The following is a 17,679-nucleotide window of genomic DNA, read 5'->3' on the forward strand; positions in this document are numbered from 1 at the left end:
GTTCCTGCCAGACTGGGGTGGCAGGCCTGTGCTTGTGTTAGGGGCTGCTCCCCAGCGGGCAAGTGACTGTGTGCTCCCTCTTGGTAGGGGGACCTCAAGGGTTACCTGCGGAGTTGTCGGGTGACGGAATCCATGGCTCCGGACCCCCTGACCTTGCAGCGCATGGCCTGTGAGGTGGCCTGCGGGGTCCTACACTTGCACCGCCACAACTACATACACAGGTGAGGCTCCTGAGACTGTGGCCACGAAGCCCTGAGCTGGCCTGGTTGCCCTCTGCCTTGACCCTCAGACCAGACCCCTTTGTGCCTGGCTTCCCTGCCTGCAGGAAGGCTGTATGGTGACCACGTTTTTCAGGGTCTTGTAAACTGTGTTCATCTACACAGCATCCAATAGCCACTCCACGAGGAATCTTCCATTTCTTCTTCTTTATCCCCCCAAGGTGGGGTCTCGCTCTGGCCCAGGCTGCCCTGGAATTCACTATGTAGTCTCAGGGTGGCCTCGAACTCACGGTCATCCTCCTACCTCTGCCTCCCAAGTGCTGGGATTAAAGGCATGTGCCACCACGCCCTGCTCCATTTCTTAAAATTGGGAAGACTTGAAACCTACTTTGCAGGACAATTAAATAAAGAAATGCTTTATTATCCCCATATAAGCATTTGGGAACCCACTCTTTTTCTGAGGCTACAAAGCGAGGGCTGGACTGGCCCTGCACTGGGAACAGGCAGCTCTGACCTGCCTCTGACGGTCAAAAGACAGGCAAAGATGCCGAGCCTCCTGGGAGCCCGGGGCACGTGCTGGAAGAAGTGGCAACGGGCGAGGGGCCCCACCAGCTGGGACGCCGTACAGGCCGTCCTCCCCAACAATATCCTGGTGCTGAGTGATGACACAGGCGACTCCAGCATCAGTGATTTTGTTGAAGAGGGCAGCTGCCAGCCTCTTGCCCCGCCCGCCACCCAGAGCCAGCTGACCCCACCCACAGGCATGGGCCCAGGATTTCCCACCCTGTAGTCGTCCCCTTCTGGGGTAGGGGTAGGCCTGGGAGGCCCTGGTCCCACCCTGAGTAGCAGATGGCAGATGTAGGCACACCCCATAGTACCCCATTGCCCTGTTCCCCGAACACCAACCAAGTAGGAAGCTGAAAGCAGCAGCCCGCGCTGGTGGCTGGCTTGGAGTAAATCCTGGGGTGACCTACATGCTTTACAGATGGATATTTTGTGTTCTGCCCTGTTCTGGGCCTCAGTCCTCCCTCTGTGTAGCAGAGAAGGCATGGGCCCTGAACATGAGCTCTGACTGCTGGCAGGCCCTCAGTTTCCCCATAATTCCCACCTCCCAGGGAGCTGGTAGTACATGGAGCTGGTGGTCCTGGGAGGAAACTGCCGATGCTCAGAGCCATGGCTCTGTGATTTGGGGCCCCTGCTGGAGAGGTCAGCAGATGAGTGTCCCAGGAGAAGGGTAGAAGGACTGGGGCGGGGGCCCTAGTGCTGGCCAGGGGAGGAAGGACTGGATGCGGGGGCTCTCGTGCTGGCTGGCAGCACCTTCTCTGGAAGCCTTGGGGTATTTCTAGCTCCTCTGCGGTGCCATGTTTGAGGTGCTGCCCATGCAGCCTTTCCAAAATGCCCATTGAAGGGTGTGGGCCAGGACTCCAGTAGGGGTGGGTAGCCTCTCAAACACCCCTGCCTGCCCACTTGGCCATGCCCAGGGCTCTGAGGGACAAACCACAGGCATACTGTGGGCAACGGACCCACAGTGCTGGACACTCTGCACTGGTCCCCCACTCTGACCCTGCTTCCTGCCCTGCAGCGACCTGGCCCTGCGGAACTGCCTGCTCACGGCTGATCTGACGGTGAAGGTTGGGGACTACGGTCTGTCGCACTGCAAGTACAGGGTGAGTGGGGGGCCGTGGGGCCTGCAGCAGGGGCGGCTGTTCACAGAGGCTGAACCGGCCCCGTTTCTGTGCGCACAGGAGGACTACTTCGTGACTGCCGACCAGCTGTGGGTGCCGCTGCGCTGGATTGCGCCTGAGCTGGTGGACGAAGTGCATGGCAACCTGCTGGTCGTAGACCAGACCAAGACCAGCAACGTGTGGTGAGCACAGGCCCGAAGACGTGTTGCCTAGGACCGCCCTCCAGCTGCTCCCTGACAGCTCATAGGTGCTGGGTCCTCTTAGTGGACGCTGGCTTGTTGTCCTGCCCGACCCGCTTCCCGCTGCCACCTGTGGGCAGGGTGCTGGCTGGCCACTCGGAAAGGTAGCTGAGACAGTGTGCTCATGCCTGCCACCCTCTGGCCTCAAGAGGTCACACCTGGGTAAGAGATGCTGATGGCCCACAGTAGAACCAGAGCTTCCACAGTCAAAAGCTGGTCCTGCAGTACCTGTTAGACTGACACCCACCAATGCTGGGGCCAGCGTGCTTATTTAAGGTCAAAAACACACCACAAGCAGCAGCTGTGGGCTATGAGTCCTTACGGGACAGGGGTCTTGCAACTGCGTCACTGGTGAGGGGCAGCTGGTGGGATACTAAATGGTGGTCCTGGAGGGCCCCGGAGGTGTGCAGGGATCCCGTGAGCGGGCGGCCAGCCACGTCTCACCAAGGCTGCCCCTGCAGGTCCCTGGGTGTGACCCTCTGGGAGCTCTTCGAGCTGGGCGCGCAGCCCTACCCACACCATTCGGACCGGCAGGTGCTGGCTTACGCCATTCGGGAGCAGCAGCTTAAGCTGTCCAAGCCTCAACTGCAGCTGACCCTTGCTGACCGCTGGTGAGTCCCCACCATGCGGGAGCGGTTGGCCGGGGTGCTGTGCTTGGGGTGTGGCAGTGACTGGATTCCACAGTCCTGAGTTTAGCTCTCCTTGACCTCACCTTCTGACTGCCTCGGGGCCTCTTTGGTCTGAGCAGGGATGAGGGAGATTGCCTTAACTGCCCACAAGGTGCCCAGCGTGCAGGGAGACCAACCCCCTTCCCCCGAGGGCGGGTTCCACTCCTGGCCAGAGAGCTTCCGCATGTGGCCAGGGCCACCCACGGGGGGGCGTCTCCCGGCAGGTACGAGGTGATGCAGTTCTGCTGGCTGCAGCCGGAGCAGCGGCCCACAGCCGAGGAGGTGCACCTGCTGCTGAACTACCTGTGCGCCAAGGGAGCCACCGAGGTGGAGGAGGAGTTTGAGCGGCGCTGGCGCTCGCTGCGGCCCGGGGGCGGCGCGGGGCTGCTGGGGCTGGGGCCGGGCCCCGGCGGCACCGGCCTGGGCGGCACAGCCGAGCTCGCGGCCGCCTCGTCCTTCCCACTGCTGGAGCAGTTCGCGGGCGATGGCTTCCACGCGGACGGCGACGACGTGCTGACGGTGACCGAGACCAGCCACGGCCTCAACTTCGAATACAAGTGGGAGGCGGGCCGCGGCGCCGAGGCGTTCCCGCCGCCGGGGTCCGCCGCGAGCCCGGGCCGGGGTCCGCGCCTGCAGGAGCCGAGCGCGTTCGCCGCCGCCGCCCCCGGCGTGGTGCCCGTGCTCAGCGCGCACAGCCCCTCGCTGGGCAGCGAGTACTTCATCCGCCTCGAGGAGGCCGTGCCCGCCGCCGGCCACGACGCCGACTGCGCGGGCTGCGCGCCCGTTCCCAGAGCCTCCGCGGACCCGGACGGCGACTCAGACGGCAGCACCGCCGCCTCGCCGGCCATGGAGCCTCTGCTGGGCCACGCAGCCCCGGCCGAGGGCCCGTGGGGCCCCAGTGGCCGCTACCCGCCCAGGAGTCACTCGCAGGAGCCGCCCTGCTCCTCGCGCTCACCTTCTCCTAGGGCCCAGATGTTGGCAGAGACCAGAGCTGAAGACACAGGCTGGGACGTGGCTACCTTCTGCCCACCCTTTTTTGAGGACCCACTGGGTACGTCCCCCTCAGGGAGCTCTGGGGCCCAGCCATCCCCCAGCGAGGAGGAGCTGGGGGAAGCTAAGGCGGGAAGGGCTGCCCAGCGTGGACACTGGAGCTCCAACATGTCAGCCAACAACAACAGTGGCAGCCGTGACCCAGAGTCCTGGGACCCTGGCTATGTGAGCAGCTTCACAGACAGCTACAGGGATGAGTACTCCAGCCCAGACCAGACCCCGCGGGCCTCACCCGAGCTGCATCCCCCGCTGGTCCAAGACAGCTCTTGGCCTGGGTCACAGGCCACCTCCCCTGGTCAGGAGCCAGGCCGTTGCCTCAGTCTTTCCCCTCTATGTCTTGCCAAGGGCTTGGCACCCGCTGCCTGCCTGGGTCCAGCCGCCTGGAAAGAGACAGCTGTAGGTGGCCGTGACAATCCCCAGGTGGAGCCCAAGCTTGCCCAGGAGGCTGAGGGCTCTGCTGGACCTCAGCTGCCCCTTCCTTCTGTCCCCTCCCCATCCCACGAAGGAGCCCCACTTCCCTCAGAGGAGGCCAGTGCCCCTGACACCCTGCCTGCCTCCCCCACCCCTGCTGCCAGCAGCTGGTTGACTGTCCCCAAGGCACTCCCCACCCTTGACAACAGCAGCAGCTCCCCCAGGCTGGAGGTGCCCATCAGTGAGGACGTGGACTCAACTGCAATCACTTTGGGCATCTTCACTGACTTGTTGAATGACTGCTCACCAGCTGAGAAGCCAGGTGTAGTGCCAGCCTTGTGCCCTCTGCAGAAGCAGGTGGGGGTCCCTGACTCTCTGGACTCGCTGGATATCCCATCCTCAGCCAGTGATGGTGGTTGTGAGATCTTGAGCCCATTAGCTGCCATCTCCCCTGGTGGGCAGCTCCGTGCCCTGGACAGTGGTTATGACACAGAGAATTATGAATCTCCTGAGTTTGTACTCAAGGAGGCCCATGAGTCAAGTGAGCCCGAGGTTTTTGGCGAGCCCGCGTCAGAAGGTGAGAGCCCGGGGCCAGAAAGGAGGCTGTCCATCTCCCTTGGTGGCCTCAGTGAGAAGAACCCCTACCGAGACTCTGCCTACTTCTCAGACCTGGATGCTGAGTCTGAACCCACCTCTGGCCCTGAGAAGTGCCATGGGGTCCAGGACTCTCAAAAGGAGCCAAGCCTAAAGAGCCCACAGAGTCCTGGGCAGCCATCTATGCAGGCTTCTGGGTCTGGGGTGTTCGAGGAGGCCTCTGGCACTGATCCAAGGGAGGTGCTGTCCCCACCACAGCCCTCCGAGGAGCCTTCTCCAGTTGGCCCAAGGCCAGTCTCTCCTGAAGTCCAAGGTCCTGCTGAGGAGCAGCCTGTGCCCAGCCCCAGCCGCTCCAAGTTTTTCCTGCTGACCCCAGTCCCACTGAGCTCTGAAGGCAGTGGCATGGAACTTCAGGCCACCCCAGGACAGTTGCCAGTACCAGCCAAGCTGGGGCAGGAAGGGGGCCCTGGCACACCCAGATCCCCACTCTGCTTGATCCCGCCTGTCCACCCTGGGGCGGTGGAGAGCCGGCCAGAGGAGGACGAGGAGGACAGTGAGGACAGTGACGAATCGGATGAGGAGCTCCGCTGCTACAGCATCCAGGAGCCCAGCGAGGATAGCGAGGAGGAGTCCCCGGCAGTGCCTGTGGTGGTGGCAGAGAGCCAGAGTGCGCGCAATCTGCGCAGCTTGCTCAAGATGCCCAGCCTACTGTCCGAGGCCTTCTGCGAAGACCTGGAGCGCAAGAAGAAAGCTGTGTCATTCTTCGACGATGTCACGGTCTACCTCTTTGACCAGGTGGGTACCGTCGCGGGCACTGCACTAGGGGAGTGTGGGGCCGGGCGCGCTCCGAGCAGCCGAGGTCACGTGGTGCTGTAAACCCTCCAGGAAAGCCCCACGCGTGAGCTCGGGGAGCCTTTCCCTGGCTCGAAGGAGTCACCGGCCGAGTTCCTGGAAGGCAGCCCGGGCTCCCCCAGCGCGCCCGGCAGGCTGCGGCGGGCTGACCGCTCGCCTGACAGCTCCGCTCCGGAACGGGGTGAGCCAGGGGCGGGGCCGCGTGGTGACGTCACGGGAGGGTCGCGGCCGGGTGTGACGTCACGGTAAGGGGCGGGCCCTGACATCACTGGAGTGATGCTGGGGCCCGGCGGCTTACAGGTGGCGGGTTCGAGTGGGACGACGACTTTCCGTTGGTGACCGCCAAGGCCGCCTTGGCCACATCACTGGACCCAGCTGGGCCTGACCTGGCCGTGCCTTCCACGCCGGCCACGCCCTTCTCGCGCTTCACCGTGTCGCCCACTCCCGCCTCCCGCTTCTCCATCACGCATGTGTCCGATTCGGATGCCCAGTCTGTGGGAGGTGAGTGCAGCGGGGCCTAGATGGGGGTCTAGGGACATTGCAAAGGGGCATCTGGGAGGGTGTCAGCAGGGGGAAAACTTGGACCTGGAGCTCAGGGCATGTCCTTGCTCTGAAAAAACCCAGACCCAGGTGGGAAGGACAGAGAGACCCAAAGGCCTTGAAGCCATTTTGGTCTGTCTGGTCTGGCCTCAAGCCTCTGACACTGCCCTCATAGCGGTCCAAACAAACCTAGAATGCTCCCCCTTCCCCCTTCCCAGCCTACCCCTTAGCCTCCTGCCAAAATCTGCTGCAGCCTTCTTGCTAGAATGTTCCTGCCTGATGGGAACCCCCACCCTCACCTGCTGGTATACTTCAGATCTGAGGTTGTTGCTGGAGCCCTTGGAGGTGTTCTACAGAGAGAGGACCCTACTTGGGGCCGTATCACCCTCTGTCTGTCATTCATGGCTTCTGACCATTGCCTTCATCTGCCTAGCGGCCTCTCTGCTAGGTGTCCCTCCCCCACGGCTCCACAGTCACGCGCTTGATAAGTGCTTTCTGTTTCCTCCAGGCATGGGCCTGGCCCTTCCCCCTTGCCCTTGGCCTGTAGCTGCAGGAACGGCCTTTCATCCTCACCTTGGCACAGGGAGACAATTGTATGACCCATTCCCTTCCTGTTTGGTCCTCAGTGTGGGTATGAAAGTCCTTCATCAAGTGTTGGGCCTGGGTGACATGGTGGGAAGAGAAGTGGGTCCATCTCCCACCTAGATAGGCCTACTGCAGCGACCAGGTCGGAGTTGTGGAGGGCCAGTTTGGGTGTGTGAGAACCTGCGTCCGGGCATCTCCCACATGCTCATGCAGCACCCTGTTTGCCAGGCCCAGCAGCAAGTGCAGAGGGCGGATGCTCAGAGGCTTGAGACCGAGTCAGCTCCACCCCGGGGAGGCTGGCGTCACTGGAGCCCTTGCAGCCCTGTCCCGGACAGCAGCAAGGATGGTGGCTGGGAATGCGTGAGGAACATCGGCCCGTCAGGGCCTCCTAGAAAAGCAGGTGGACAAGAGGCCCGTTGCTGGCTCTGGAGAAGCAGTGCACCTTCTCTGTGCTGCCCTGGTGGCAGAATGTGTCATGGACACTGGGGTTTGCTGCCATCCCCTGGGGATGCCTGTAGCCAGAGGGTCCGTGGGTGTCCTTACACATACACACGTGCTTGGGCCCTCCCCCACGCAGGTGTCCTTCCTCTGTGGCTGCTGCCGTTGGACTGGCTGGCTTCAGGCCAGGGGCCCCACCATTGGTCAAGAGCCTGCATGCCCTGTGGGCCAGCCCTCCTCCAATGCTCATAGACCACCTGACCAGGCTCAGATGGCTTCAGGCCTTCAGGTCTATCTGTCCTTCCCACCTGGGTCTGGGTTTTCTCAGAGTAAGGACAGGCCCCTGGGCTCCAGGTCCAAGCCTTGTCTCCTAGTCTGAGGCTGTTTCCCCTTCACTAACTCCGCTAAGCCTCTCCCTCCCCATGGGCCGGGGCTGCTCTGGCCCACCTATGTCCTGAGCAGCAGAGGGGGCTTTCAGGCCACAGCTGGGCTGTCGCAAAGGTGTCCTCTGCAGGGCAGTGTGGGCAGCTCTTCATGGAAGTGCCCTGCTCCATGCTCTGGTAGCCATAGGAGAGGGGGGTTACCCCAGCCTCTGTGGGGCTCTGCCTGCCTGCAGGCGGGACTGGGAGAGGGCAAGGCAGCTGGGGTGGGGCGTCGCAGCACAGGGAATATTTTTGTAACTCGCTGGAGCAAACAGAGAAGGGGTGATTCTAAGTTATTGTTGCCAAAGACATGTACAACTTATTGTTGCTTTGGGGTAGTTTGAGGCTTAGGACGCCGGTGCAATGGTTTTCTTGTTCCATGTTTGTTTTTTAAGAGAAACCAAGCTCAGAAAAAACACAGCCTTTTTGTGCCAAGTGTTTTGTTTGGGGGGATGATACCTGGAGGGGGGGGTGGCTGAGGTGGAATCTAGCTGCCAGCTCCACCTGGGATCAGGGGAGCACCTTAGCTCTCCCCAGGGCTGCTGCTCCTCCCCTGCTTGTCTGGAGTCATGCCTGTCCCTTAGCCAAGTACAGCATGGATGAGGTAGGGAACGGAAGGTGAAGTTGGGCTTCTATGCTCTCTGCTCTGTCCTAGTCTTGGGTCCAGCCTGTGTGCCCCCACATGATGTCCCCACTCCCTGGGCACCTGTGCAAGGCATGGCAGCAGCAGATGGGTCTGGAGCTCCACAGCCCTTTTTTGGGGGTGGTGGTGAAGAGATAGCCCCATCCCAGAACTGTTGCCACCAATTCAAGTCACCACACAGTGTGGCGTCCACACATGTCACGTAGCACAGCTCAGATCATAGTCTTGCATTTCAGCATGAGCCCAGTCCCTTGCAGGAAGCAGCCGGGGGAGGTGGGGCCTGCAAGGAGGTTGGTGCGTATGACATTACTTTTTTTTTTAAAAAAAGTTTTATTTATTTATTAGATATACAGAGAGAGTGAGAATGGGCTTTTAGCCATTGCAAACGAACTCCAGATGCATGTGCCATGATGTGCATCTGGCTAACATGGGACCTGGAAAATTGAACCTGGGTCCTTTCATAGGCAAGCCTTAACCGCTAAGCCATCTATCTCTCCAGCCCTGATTTATTACTTTTTGATGCAAAGGTGCAGACACTCCCCACCCTGCTCCTGCCCACTCCCCTTGGCTGACAGACCACACTGGGCACAGGTGGGCACCTGTTTATTGGCCAGACGTAAGCTATAGGCAGCATGGAGTAGACTCCCTTCCCGCTACAAGCTGCAGAGTTCTCCCCTGCAGTCAGTGTTCCACTGCTGGGACCCGAGACGTCCGCCCTTACAGAGCTAGCCCCTCTGTTGGGGAGACCTGTGGCCAGCAGGTCTTTGGCCTCTCAGGGCCTCCATATCCCCAGGAGCAGCCTGGATCCAGCCCAGGCCAGACTGAAGTGGGACAAAGCTAGGCGATGGGCTTCTGCAGACAGGAACACGTAGGTGGTAACTGTTATGTAAGGTAGAGGTGACGCAGACGTGGCCATCAGCTGAGGAGGGGGGCTGACCTGTCATTGGTTACTGTTGGTCTTAGTTGGACATTGGCAAAGGGATTCCTGAGGGGAGAGAGAGAGAAAAAAAAAAAAGTGTCAGTTTGGGTAGATGCTGTGGGCAAGTTGGCCCACCCAGGCTTCTCTTGAGACCTCCCCTAAGGCCCATTCTCAGAGCCAGGGCTGGGACTGGTGTTGTCTATAAGGTTGGCCAGCCCTCAGCCAAGGCTACCCTGTCACCCCAATATGCCAGGCAGTGGGGCACAGTGGGTGTGGTGTTGGGGATCCAGCTGCCCTTCCAGCTCAGGGGCTGATGGCCCCTATAATAGCTCTGAGAGACCTCTGTGGTTTGGTAGCTCCCCCACCCACACACCAAGGAGTGGCTGTGCTCCGGTGCAAAGGACACAGCTCAACAGGCCACATAGCTGGCCAGGCATGCAGACCACCACAGGAGGCACACCATAAACACGCAGACAGGACAGACACGAGATGCACGTGTCCTGGCGCCTCTGGCTGGGGGTGGACACTGCAGCCACTGCCTTAGCTGGACAGCAATTTTCTCTGCTAAGGGCTCAGCACCCTCTGCAGTGTCCCTAAGGCCACAGATGGTGCACAAACAAGACTGGAGACAAGAAGTGGAAATGGAACAGATGCGCACAGATGGGAGCCCCAGTCTGGCCTTTCTGGCAGCCTCCTCTTCAGCACGTATGCAGCAGGCTCGGGAGGCCCCACCCCTGCTGGGAAAGCTTGGGTCTGCAGGCAGCTCCACGGTGACAGCACAGATGGCGTGTGGACACGGGGACTTGCAGGCACAGGACTTCACTCCCAGAGAAGCACATTTGGCTCTAAAGCTGTTACCTGGAGTGGGGTCATGCTGGCCCAGCAGGGTCCTCAGGAGCCTGGGGGCCTGGTGGCAGGCCCCAAGAGCAGGTAGGCGGGCACTCCATCCATTATTCCCAGGAAGACCCACGTAGTCAGGGCCTCTCCCTACATTTTTCCTGAAGACTTTGTGTTTTCTTAAAAATCTGGAGAGAAGGCTGAGGTGCAGGCTAGCTTTGCCCTCCCAGCTGGTGGTCCGCCGTCGCCCACATTTGGTTTAGCGTGTCGGCGTTTAAAGGTCACTGTTTACTCCTCTGGCAGCTGAGGCTCTGCCCCGTGCTGGGCTTCTCTTCTGCTCTGATCTGTGCAAGTGGGCTTCAGCCCCTCACCTATGGCCAGATTGGGACTGCCAGGATGTGAGGTGTGGATCCTGCTATTACAGCAAGGGTGCCAGTGGCAGGCTAAGTAGGAGCCAGGCTGCCCAGGGAAGAGCTCCCAAGCCTGACATGGAATGAGGACAAGTCTTTCTAAAGAGAAAGCCTGCCCAAGTCCCAGATTGGGCCCCAGGCAGAGTGGCTGAGGTGTCTGCAGAACATACCTTACTCCTACCCTGACTTGACTCACACCTGACCTCACTGCCACCACGCCACAAGCCATGATCAGCCTGAAGTGCAGGCTGAGCCCCATCCAAGAGGCTCTCTGTCCTCAGATGTTCCTTTCTGCCCTCTCAAAGCCACAGGACTATTTGGAGCCCACACTGTCAAGAGATGGCTTGGGATCCAGAATTATCCAGTCACACCCAAAGGTTGTAGAGACAGAGCATCCACCCTACAAGTGGGATCCCCAAGACACTGGTCTACAAGAGGAAAAGCCGGACAATTCTTAAGTTATTAAATGAAAGAATAATGAAAACAGGACTGGAGAGATGGCTTAGTGATTTAGGCGCATGCTTATGAAGGCTGAGGACCCCAGTTCAATTCTCCAGGTCCCATGTTCGCCAGATGCACAAGGGGTCACATGCGCCTCGAGTTCATTTGCAGTAGCTATGGGCCCTGGCACACCCATTCTCACTCTCCCTCCCTCTCTCTGTCTCTAATAAATAAAAATAAAATCTTTTTAAAAAAAGAATAATGAAAACAGGTGCTTCTGAGAAGTCCCTGCAAGCTCATCTGTGTGACCCCATGGGACGTGGAGCCTAACTATGAGGTCGCAGAATGATCATCTGGAGCTCAAGGACACTGCCAAGTATTGCTCTGTGCATGTTGGCAGGTAGAATCCAGGGACATGTGTCCCTGCCAAGAGACATGCTTCCTCCTGAAGATATCCAAGCAGACAAGTGAAACTAACCTTCAGCGGACAGTGCCAGCACATGGTATGCCCAGTCAAAGAATGTCACACCAAGAAATGTCCAAGACTGGGAGGATATAAAGACAAAATGTGTTCCAAGTGGGACCATCAAGAGGCCAGGTATCTGCCTTGGGATTCAGGAATGACCGATGAGTGATGCCCTCTGCTGGCACAGAGCAGAGCTGCAGGCTGGATATGGCCGAGGTGACATGGTGGGTACACGGCCTGTTGCTAGCTCAGAGTAGAGGAGTTGAGGTGCCCCTCCCTTCCACAGGCAGCCATTCAGGAGTAATGCTGTGATGGGAAGCACAGGAGAGCCCTGCATGCAATCTGCATGCTGTGTGTATGTGTGAGACTGTTTTGTGGGTCTGCCAACCACAGGTTGAAAAGCAGGGAAATGCTGGTAATAAGTCCTTACAAAATGTGATTTGAGCCTTAAGGTGACTTTAGGGCCGAGGTTGGATCTGAGCAACTGTGGATCTCCACCGTCTCCTATGCAGCCCCCCTTACCACTGTGGCACCCCTGGGATCAGGCCTCAGCCTCTGGGTGCTGTTCTCAACCACCACAGGTGTCTTCTGATTCCCTACCAGGTAAACCAAAAGGCCAGGCAGACTGTGTGGTTGGGTATATTTGGGCACTGCATGCCAGCGTTGTCTTGTGGCATCACGCCCAAGTCTTCAGCTAAGTCCATGCCAAGTAAAGGCTGCACCAGTCTCCTCAAATCTTCTGCCCTCCTCACATCTCAGCAGGTGAGGTGAGGTCAGCCTAGTGGGACCTCGGGGACAGAGAAGTGTCAGGGATGGTAGATGTAGGCTTTCTAGAGAGCATCTCAGGGGATGGGGCTAGGTGGGAAAAGGTAGCCTGCACAGGGTCAGCCAAAGGCATTTCCATCCTCAGACTTCTGTCCTCAGACTTCAGGAGCATTTCCCCATAGAACTTCCCCCCAAAATGCAGCTATGGGTGGTCTGTCTGCGGGCTGGGATGCACTGCTGTGAGTGTCTGTAAGGGATGCAGGCCCTAGGTTCTCATGCTCTGCTGTGGCCAGGCTGAGAGGGCAGTGAACACCCCTTACACTGGGCACCAGCGCTGCCTGGCTTGACCGACGTCCTCCTCCTACCCCAGCTGTCCATTATGGCTCCCATCCCCAGCACTGAGGGAAAGGGCAAGTGTGGTCATTGTCTTTGGGCCACATGGGGAGGTGGAGTAGGTCAGAAGAGGCAAGACAAGACAGCAGTGGGAACAGCAGGGACCCAGGCCCACCTGTCCCTAGGTCCAGGCCCCACCCCCACCCCCTTAAGTACCCAGGTGGGTACTGCATGGTCGGACGACCCAACTGCAGCCATTCAACAGTCACCCTTTGATTGTGGCAAAGCACCAAGCAGGGCAAGAGAGGGTAGACAAGGCCAGATGAGGTCCACCTTCAGCAGTGAGGGCAGAGGGTCAGACCCACAAGCCTCCAGGTGGAAGAGAAGATGGGGACCCACAAGCCCGCAGAGGGAACAAATTGAAGAAAGACCTGGAGCCCGGCGTGAGGCAGTGGGGCAGACCCCCGGGCCCTGCTAGGCAGTGGGCCTCTTTTGGGGAGGCTGCCCTGGCCCAGGTCAGAGGGCCTGTCCACAGCCACTGCAGCAGATGCAGACAGACGGGCACAAGAAGTCCAGGGCAACTTACTAACTCTAGCCAGGGGCAGCTCAAAATCTGGCCACTTCCACATCAGTGCTGCAAGGAAACACAAGGCTTGTTGGTGAAGTTAGAGGGAGTCTGAGGACTCAAGGAAGCAGAGGCCAGACAGGATGGAGGACGTGATGGGCACAGGCTGCTAAGATGGAACCACACGTCTCCAGCTGCCAGGCAGAGAAGGGGGCTCCACCCCCTGAGGGCACCTGCAAGTGTAGCTCTGTGGGTGCAGGGCCCCGAGGCAGCACAGAGAAGAAGGCCAGTGCAGGCAGGGTGCCTGCTCCCTCTGGAGCCTGCCCCGTCCCAGTGAAGCCCTACTCTCTCAGCTGGGTGGGGGCCACCCCGGTGCCATCAAGGCCAGCTGGGCCAGCACTGTCTGCAGTCCTACACTGTTCTGGGAAATGACTCACAGGTGCTCCACATGAGCCGAGAGACTATGAGGATGGGTTGCAAGCTGGCACGCACAGAGGCAAGGCCTGGCCCATGCAGCCCTGACACATGCCAAGGCACTGGAAGGAGGTGCCAAACCCAACTCAGTGCAATAAATAAAACTTTTATTCAAAGAGTTAACTGCAGTACAGGGCACAACTCATATTTAAAAAAAAAAAGAAGAAAGGAAAAATATTTTCAGCACTTTACATCTTCATACAAGTTTGCTATTTTGTGTCTACATTCATCCATTGCGCATGGAATCCCCTGGATTTGAAATCTTTTAGCAAAATTGGAACAACACAGAAGGTTCTTTACACAGGTCCACGCTCTGGCTGTGTTTTCCTTAAATATAAAACGGGGTCTGTCTGCGCCTGAGCTGCTGCTCACAGACATGACCAGCGGCATCCTAGTCCTCAGCAGGCTTGCGGAGGGGTTGGCTAACCACATCCCAGGCGTGTCCTGCAGATTCCCAAGGGCTCCTACAGGCTGCACAGCTGAGCCCGCTGGGCCTTGGCTCGGCTGCTCAGAATTCAGTGTGTGAAGAGACAAAACCAGTAGCCACTGAGTCCAGTGTGCCTGTTTCTAAAGTCACCAAGACACACAAAAGATGAGAGCACTTAGGAGGAGCCAGGCCGGGCCAGCCTCTCCCCCAGCCTTGCCGAGCCGGCCCTGCACACCCAGTCCTGTGCAGCCCAAGGGCAGCAGATGGCCTTAACTCCCTCACAAGGCTGGTTAAATGATTTCCAAAAATCATGGGGTGGGGATGGTCTCGAGGTCTTTGGAATGTCCACGTGAGGCCGGGCAGCACCTGCTCCCAACCCTCGCTCTCGCCAGAGCACTGTGTGAGGTAACACCACCCCTGCTACAAAGACACCACATTCTGCTCTACGTACGCCTGTCCAGCAGTGTCCACCAAGGAAAGAGGCCCAACGCCTGGCCTGGTGGGCTGGGCAGAGCTAGGCTGGGGTGACAGCCTCCCTCACAGGAGTGGCCAGCTTCCTCAGGAGGCCCCCAACAAGTGCTCACACAAGCCCCTTTCTTGGTGCAGCCCTTGGAAGGGGCCCGGGGCGGGCCAGGGTCCCTATGCCTGACCCCTCTGGAGCCCTGGGCCCATCCTGTTCTAGAAGACACCAGTGCGCTGGAGGGTCAGATGCAGAATAACAGTACGTACACCGGAGTCCATGCATATCTGTTTTTGTTTTAAGGGAAAAAAGTCCTTTTTTCCCCATTTTTTTCTTTTCTTTTTTTCTTTTTTTTTTGTTGTTTTTTAAAGATTTTTCTTTCTGTCAAACTCTAGGCCTGGCTCATGGCCAGCCTTAGGAAAGGGGTGTGCGTCGCGAACACCACAGGGCCTGGCAGCAGGTGAGGACGTGGTTTTGCTGCCTGGCCAGAAGGTCCCGCCTGGCAGCTTCTGCCCAGGCTGGGGACACACAGGTGGGGGCGTGAGCGCGAGGAGCAGCACCATGGACCCTGGGGTCTCAGAGTCTGGGGTCACCAACCAAAAGGCAGGAGCAGGTGGGAAAGAAAACAACCCAAGAACAAACCAACGAGAGCTGAGGAGGGAAACCGATGGAGGCGGGGGAGGAGCTCTTCAGAGCAGCTGCCTGGGGTCAGCGTCCTCACACTGTGGACACCAGCGTGCCACTGCCGCTGTGGAACAAAGCACAGGACAGCTGCCCAGACGCACGTCCACTGCTGTACAGGGGCAGCAGGCCCGCCCACCACCCAACAGCAGCAGATCGGCCAGCCAGAAGCCAGGCCACCCAGCCTCAGGGAGGCTGCTGGAGAAACCAGCACCAGCTACACAAGGGGCAGTAGCCCCAGCCCTGGGTACTGCAGTTCCTCGTCATCTGAGGGGACAAGACCCAGTGGCAGGCAAGTGACCTTCTCCATCCTGCCAAGATGGGTGGACAGGCCCAGATGTCTGCAAAGGAGCAGGCGGAGGGCGTTTCTGCTCTGCCCAGAAAGGCAGACCAGCCCTGGTGGTGGGTTCAGGGTCAAACTGGGTTCTCAGAGAAAGAAGAGCTGACTTTTCTAGATTAACAGGGATGGGCCCTCATCGAGCTGCTTGTCCCACCCACAGTCCCAAGGGCGGCTTACCTGCTCACAGACCTTGCTCCATAGTCATCCAGACCCTGGGGAGAAGACAGAGCAGTCAGGCTGGTCCCCTGGGGCTGAGACTGAACCTTTACTCCTTCACTGCCCCCTGGGGCCAGACCACCCTGGAAGGCCATCCCTTCCCCACTTCTCTTTACCTCATCCCCAGCTGCAAGAGATGGGGACCTAACGAACATAGCCTATTGCTGCCCATGGTGACCTCCTAAAAATTAACTAGGACACCCCCCATCTGGTCAACTGGATTGCATGTGCTCTTGGTACATACAGAGTAAATCACCCCATGACCCTACTCTACATACTTCCTAAGCAGGAGGGCCACCCATAGAGCCAAGGCCCAGAAACAGCAACATGTGAGGACAGGGAGAGTGGCCTTCCCAGAAAGCCAGGGACTTACACGAGTGACATGTGCAGGCTGGAGGACAGAGAGGTTAGCAATAACCAGGCTGCTGAGAGAGACGGCCACCTGCCAGTCCCTGGAGACAGCACCCCCATGGCCTCCCCACCTCATCCCACAAGTGTTCATCCAGGAGCAGGGTGGGCTGAGCCATGAAGAGGCTTCCTCCAGTGACACCATCAACCGGGTCCCCTCCCCCTGTTGTTGAGACATCTTGGTGGTCTGCAGGTATCCCAAGATCCCTTCCTTTCTCTATGCCTATCAAAAGGCAACTGTCTGTCATCCCTTCTGCTCTCAAGGCCACAGCAGACCAGCACCCTTCAAATCCAAAGAGCCCCAGGATGACAGAGGCCTCTAACCTAGCTCCACAGGCCTATGGGCTCTGTCCCACGCTCAGAACCCTGTCCAACATGGATACCCAGACCACCTGCCAGAGGCCCTCTCCAAGGCTTAGAGGATGTGAATGAAAGCCCTACAGCTTTGAGTGAAGGAGCTTCCTGAGCTCATTCCTTCCTGACCTCTGGGTGGTGGCAGGCTTCCAGGTTGACCTCCAGACCAGTCATGGCCTAGGAACCATGGATGGTAGACCACTGCGCTGGCCTGGCAGTTTGTGACCACAGATTCCAAACCACAGATCCCCAGCCTCAGACAAGAGACTCACACTAGCCAGCCATCAGGAATCTGGCCATTGACGGAGACTCACAGGGCCACCAGCCAAGCCCTCCATGTGTCTCAGCCGCAGGTCCACAGGCTCACCTGGGAGAAGGCGGGCACAGCCACGCTGTAGGGCCTCTGCTTGAAGGTGCCAGCTGACTGTGTGGGGAAGGCCCGAGAGGACGTGCCGTAGTCGGGGGGCGGGATGGCCAGGTCGTCCTTGTCCAGGAGGTTGCCGGTGCTGCTGCTTTTGCCCTGCTGCAGGCTGTAGGGATGAGGGGCTCAGTGGTTGGTCAGGGAGTTGGGCCCACGGCCCCCAGGAAGTCCAGTGCGCAGGTCAGGGATCTTTGGCGTGAACTACTCTCACCTCTGCTCCACTGGGCTACTACCAGCAGCTTCACTGACCCCACAGGCCTGTCCTGGCCTCCCTGCCCCCTTGAGAGCCAGGTGTCCTGGAACAGTGCATCAAATGCACCAGGAGGAAGCTGCCAAGCTCCTCAATGGTGGCTTCCTGTAATGACTGGCAGCTGCTCTTCCACCAGGACTAGCTGAGATTTTCCCAGGGTCAGGAGAACCTGAGGTCCAGGACCCTAGAGCCCTGCCCAGGAGGCAGGCAGCAGGAGTGCGCCTCCACCCCGATGGCCTTACAGAGCACCTGCTCTTCCACTGTTCCTAGGCTCCCACCTCTCAGAACACCTCATGATGCTGCAGCACCCACACCATTCCACCCATGGCCTCAAACATGCAGCAAGACCACAAAGGTCAGCTCTCCAAGGCAGACGAGGAGCAGGAAGCCCAGCTTAGCTGGCACACTCACCTCATGTGTAACCTGTCACTGCCGTCACTGTCCAGGACCCGGGTGTAGGAGAAAGGAAACCAGCCCCGCCTGGAAGAGAAGCCTGGGTAGGAGGCCCTGCAGCTCCACGAGCCTCCACACAGGTGACGGGGAAGGGTCCTACCAGTCATTACCAGC

General features: G+C 59.0%; 2 protein-coding genes across 6 annotated transcripts in view; one reads left to right on the forward strand and one right to left on the reverse strand.

Moving 5' to 3' along the window:
- The window catches only part of Aatk (apoptosis associated tyrosine kinase), a 39,774-nt gene extending 25,915 nt beyond the window's left edge, over positions 1-13,859 (forward strand). Inside the window, exons 7-14 of one of the 2 annotated variants that reach the window (XM_045159360.1) lie at positions 88-221; positions 1,801-1,885; positions 1,964-2,085; positions 2,604-2,753; positions 3,035-5,660; positions 5,751-5,898; positions 6,018-6,218; positions 10,817-13,859. In XM_045159360.1, the coding sequence (XP_045015295.1) occupies positions 88-221; positions 1,801-1,885; positions 1,964-2,085; positions 2,604-2,753; positions 3,035-5,660; positions 5,751-5,898; positions 6,018-6,218; positions 10,817-10,977 (3,627 nt within the window). In that variant the 3' untranslated portion in view covers positions 10,978-13,859. Of the gene's footprint in view, positions 1-87; positions 222-1,800; positions 1,886-1,963; positions 2,086-2,603; positions 2,754-3,034; positions 5,661-5,750; positions 5,899-6,017; positions 6,219-7,070; positions 8,123-10,816 lie in introns of those variants that run through there. The other variant, XM_004655263.2, reaches the window with a different exon arrangement.
- Baiap2 (BAR/IMD domain containing adaptor protein 2) overlaps positions 8,747-17,679 on the reverse strand; it is a 68,368-nt gene continuing 59,435 nt past the window's right edge. Inside the window, exons 11-15 of one of the 4 annotated variants that reach the window (XM_004655261.3) lie at positions 17,524-17,592; positions 16,809-16,971; positions 15,641-15,675; positions 13,103-13,150; positions 8,747-9,330 (exon numbers count right to left, since the gene is read on the reverse strand). In XM_004655261.3, the coding sequence (XP_004655318.1) occupies positions 13,123-13,150; positions 15,641-15,675; positions 16,809-16,971; positions 17,524-17,592 (295 nt within the window). In that variant the 3' untranslated portion in view covers positions 8,747-9,330; positions 13,103-13,122. Of the gene's footprint in view, positions 9,331-13,102; positions 13,151-14,747; positions 15,191-15,640; positions 15,676-16,808; positions 16,972-17,523; positions 17,593-17,679 lie in introns of those variants that run through there. The other 3 variants (XR_006638961.1, XM_045159362.1, XM_004655260.3) reach the window with 3 other exon arrangements.

This window comes from Jaculus jaculus, chromosome 9 (genome assembly GCF_020740685.1).
Source record: "Jaculus jaculus isolate mJacJac1 chromosome 9, mJacJac1.mat.Y.cur, whole genome shotgun sequence".
Classification (NCBI taxonomy): domain Eukaryota; kingdom Metazoa; phylum Chordata; class Mammalia; order Rodentia; family Dipodidae; genus Jaculus; species Jaculus jaculus.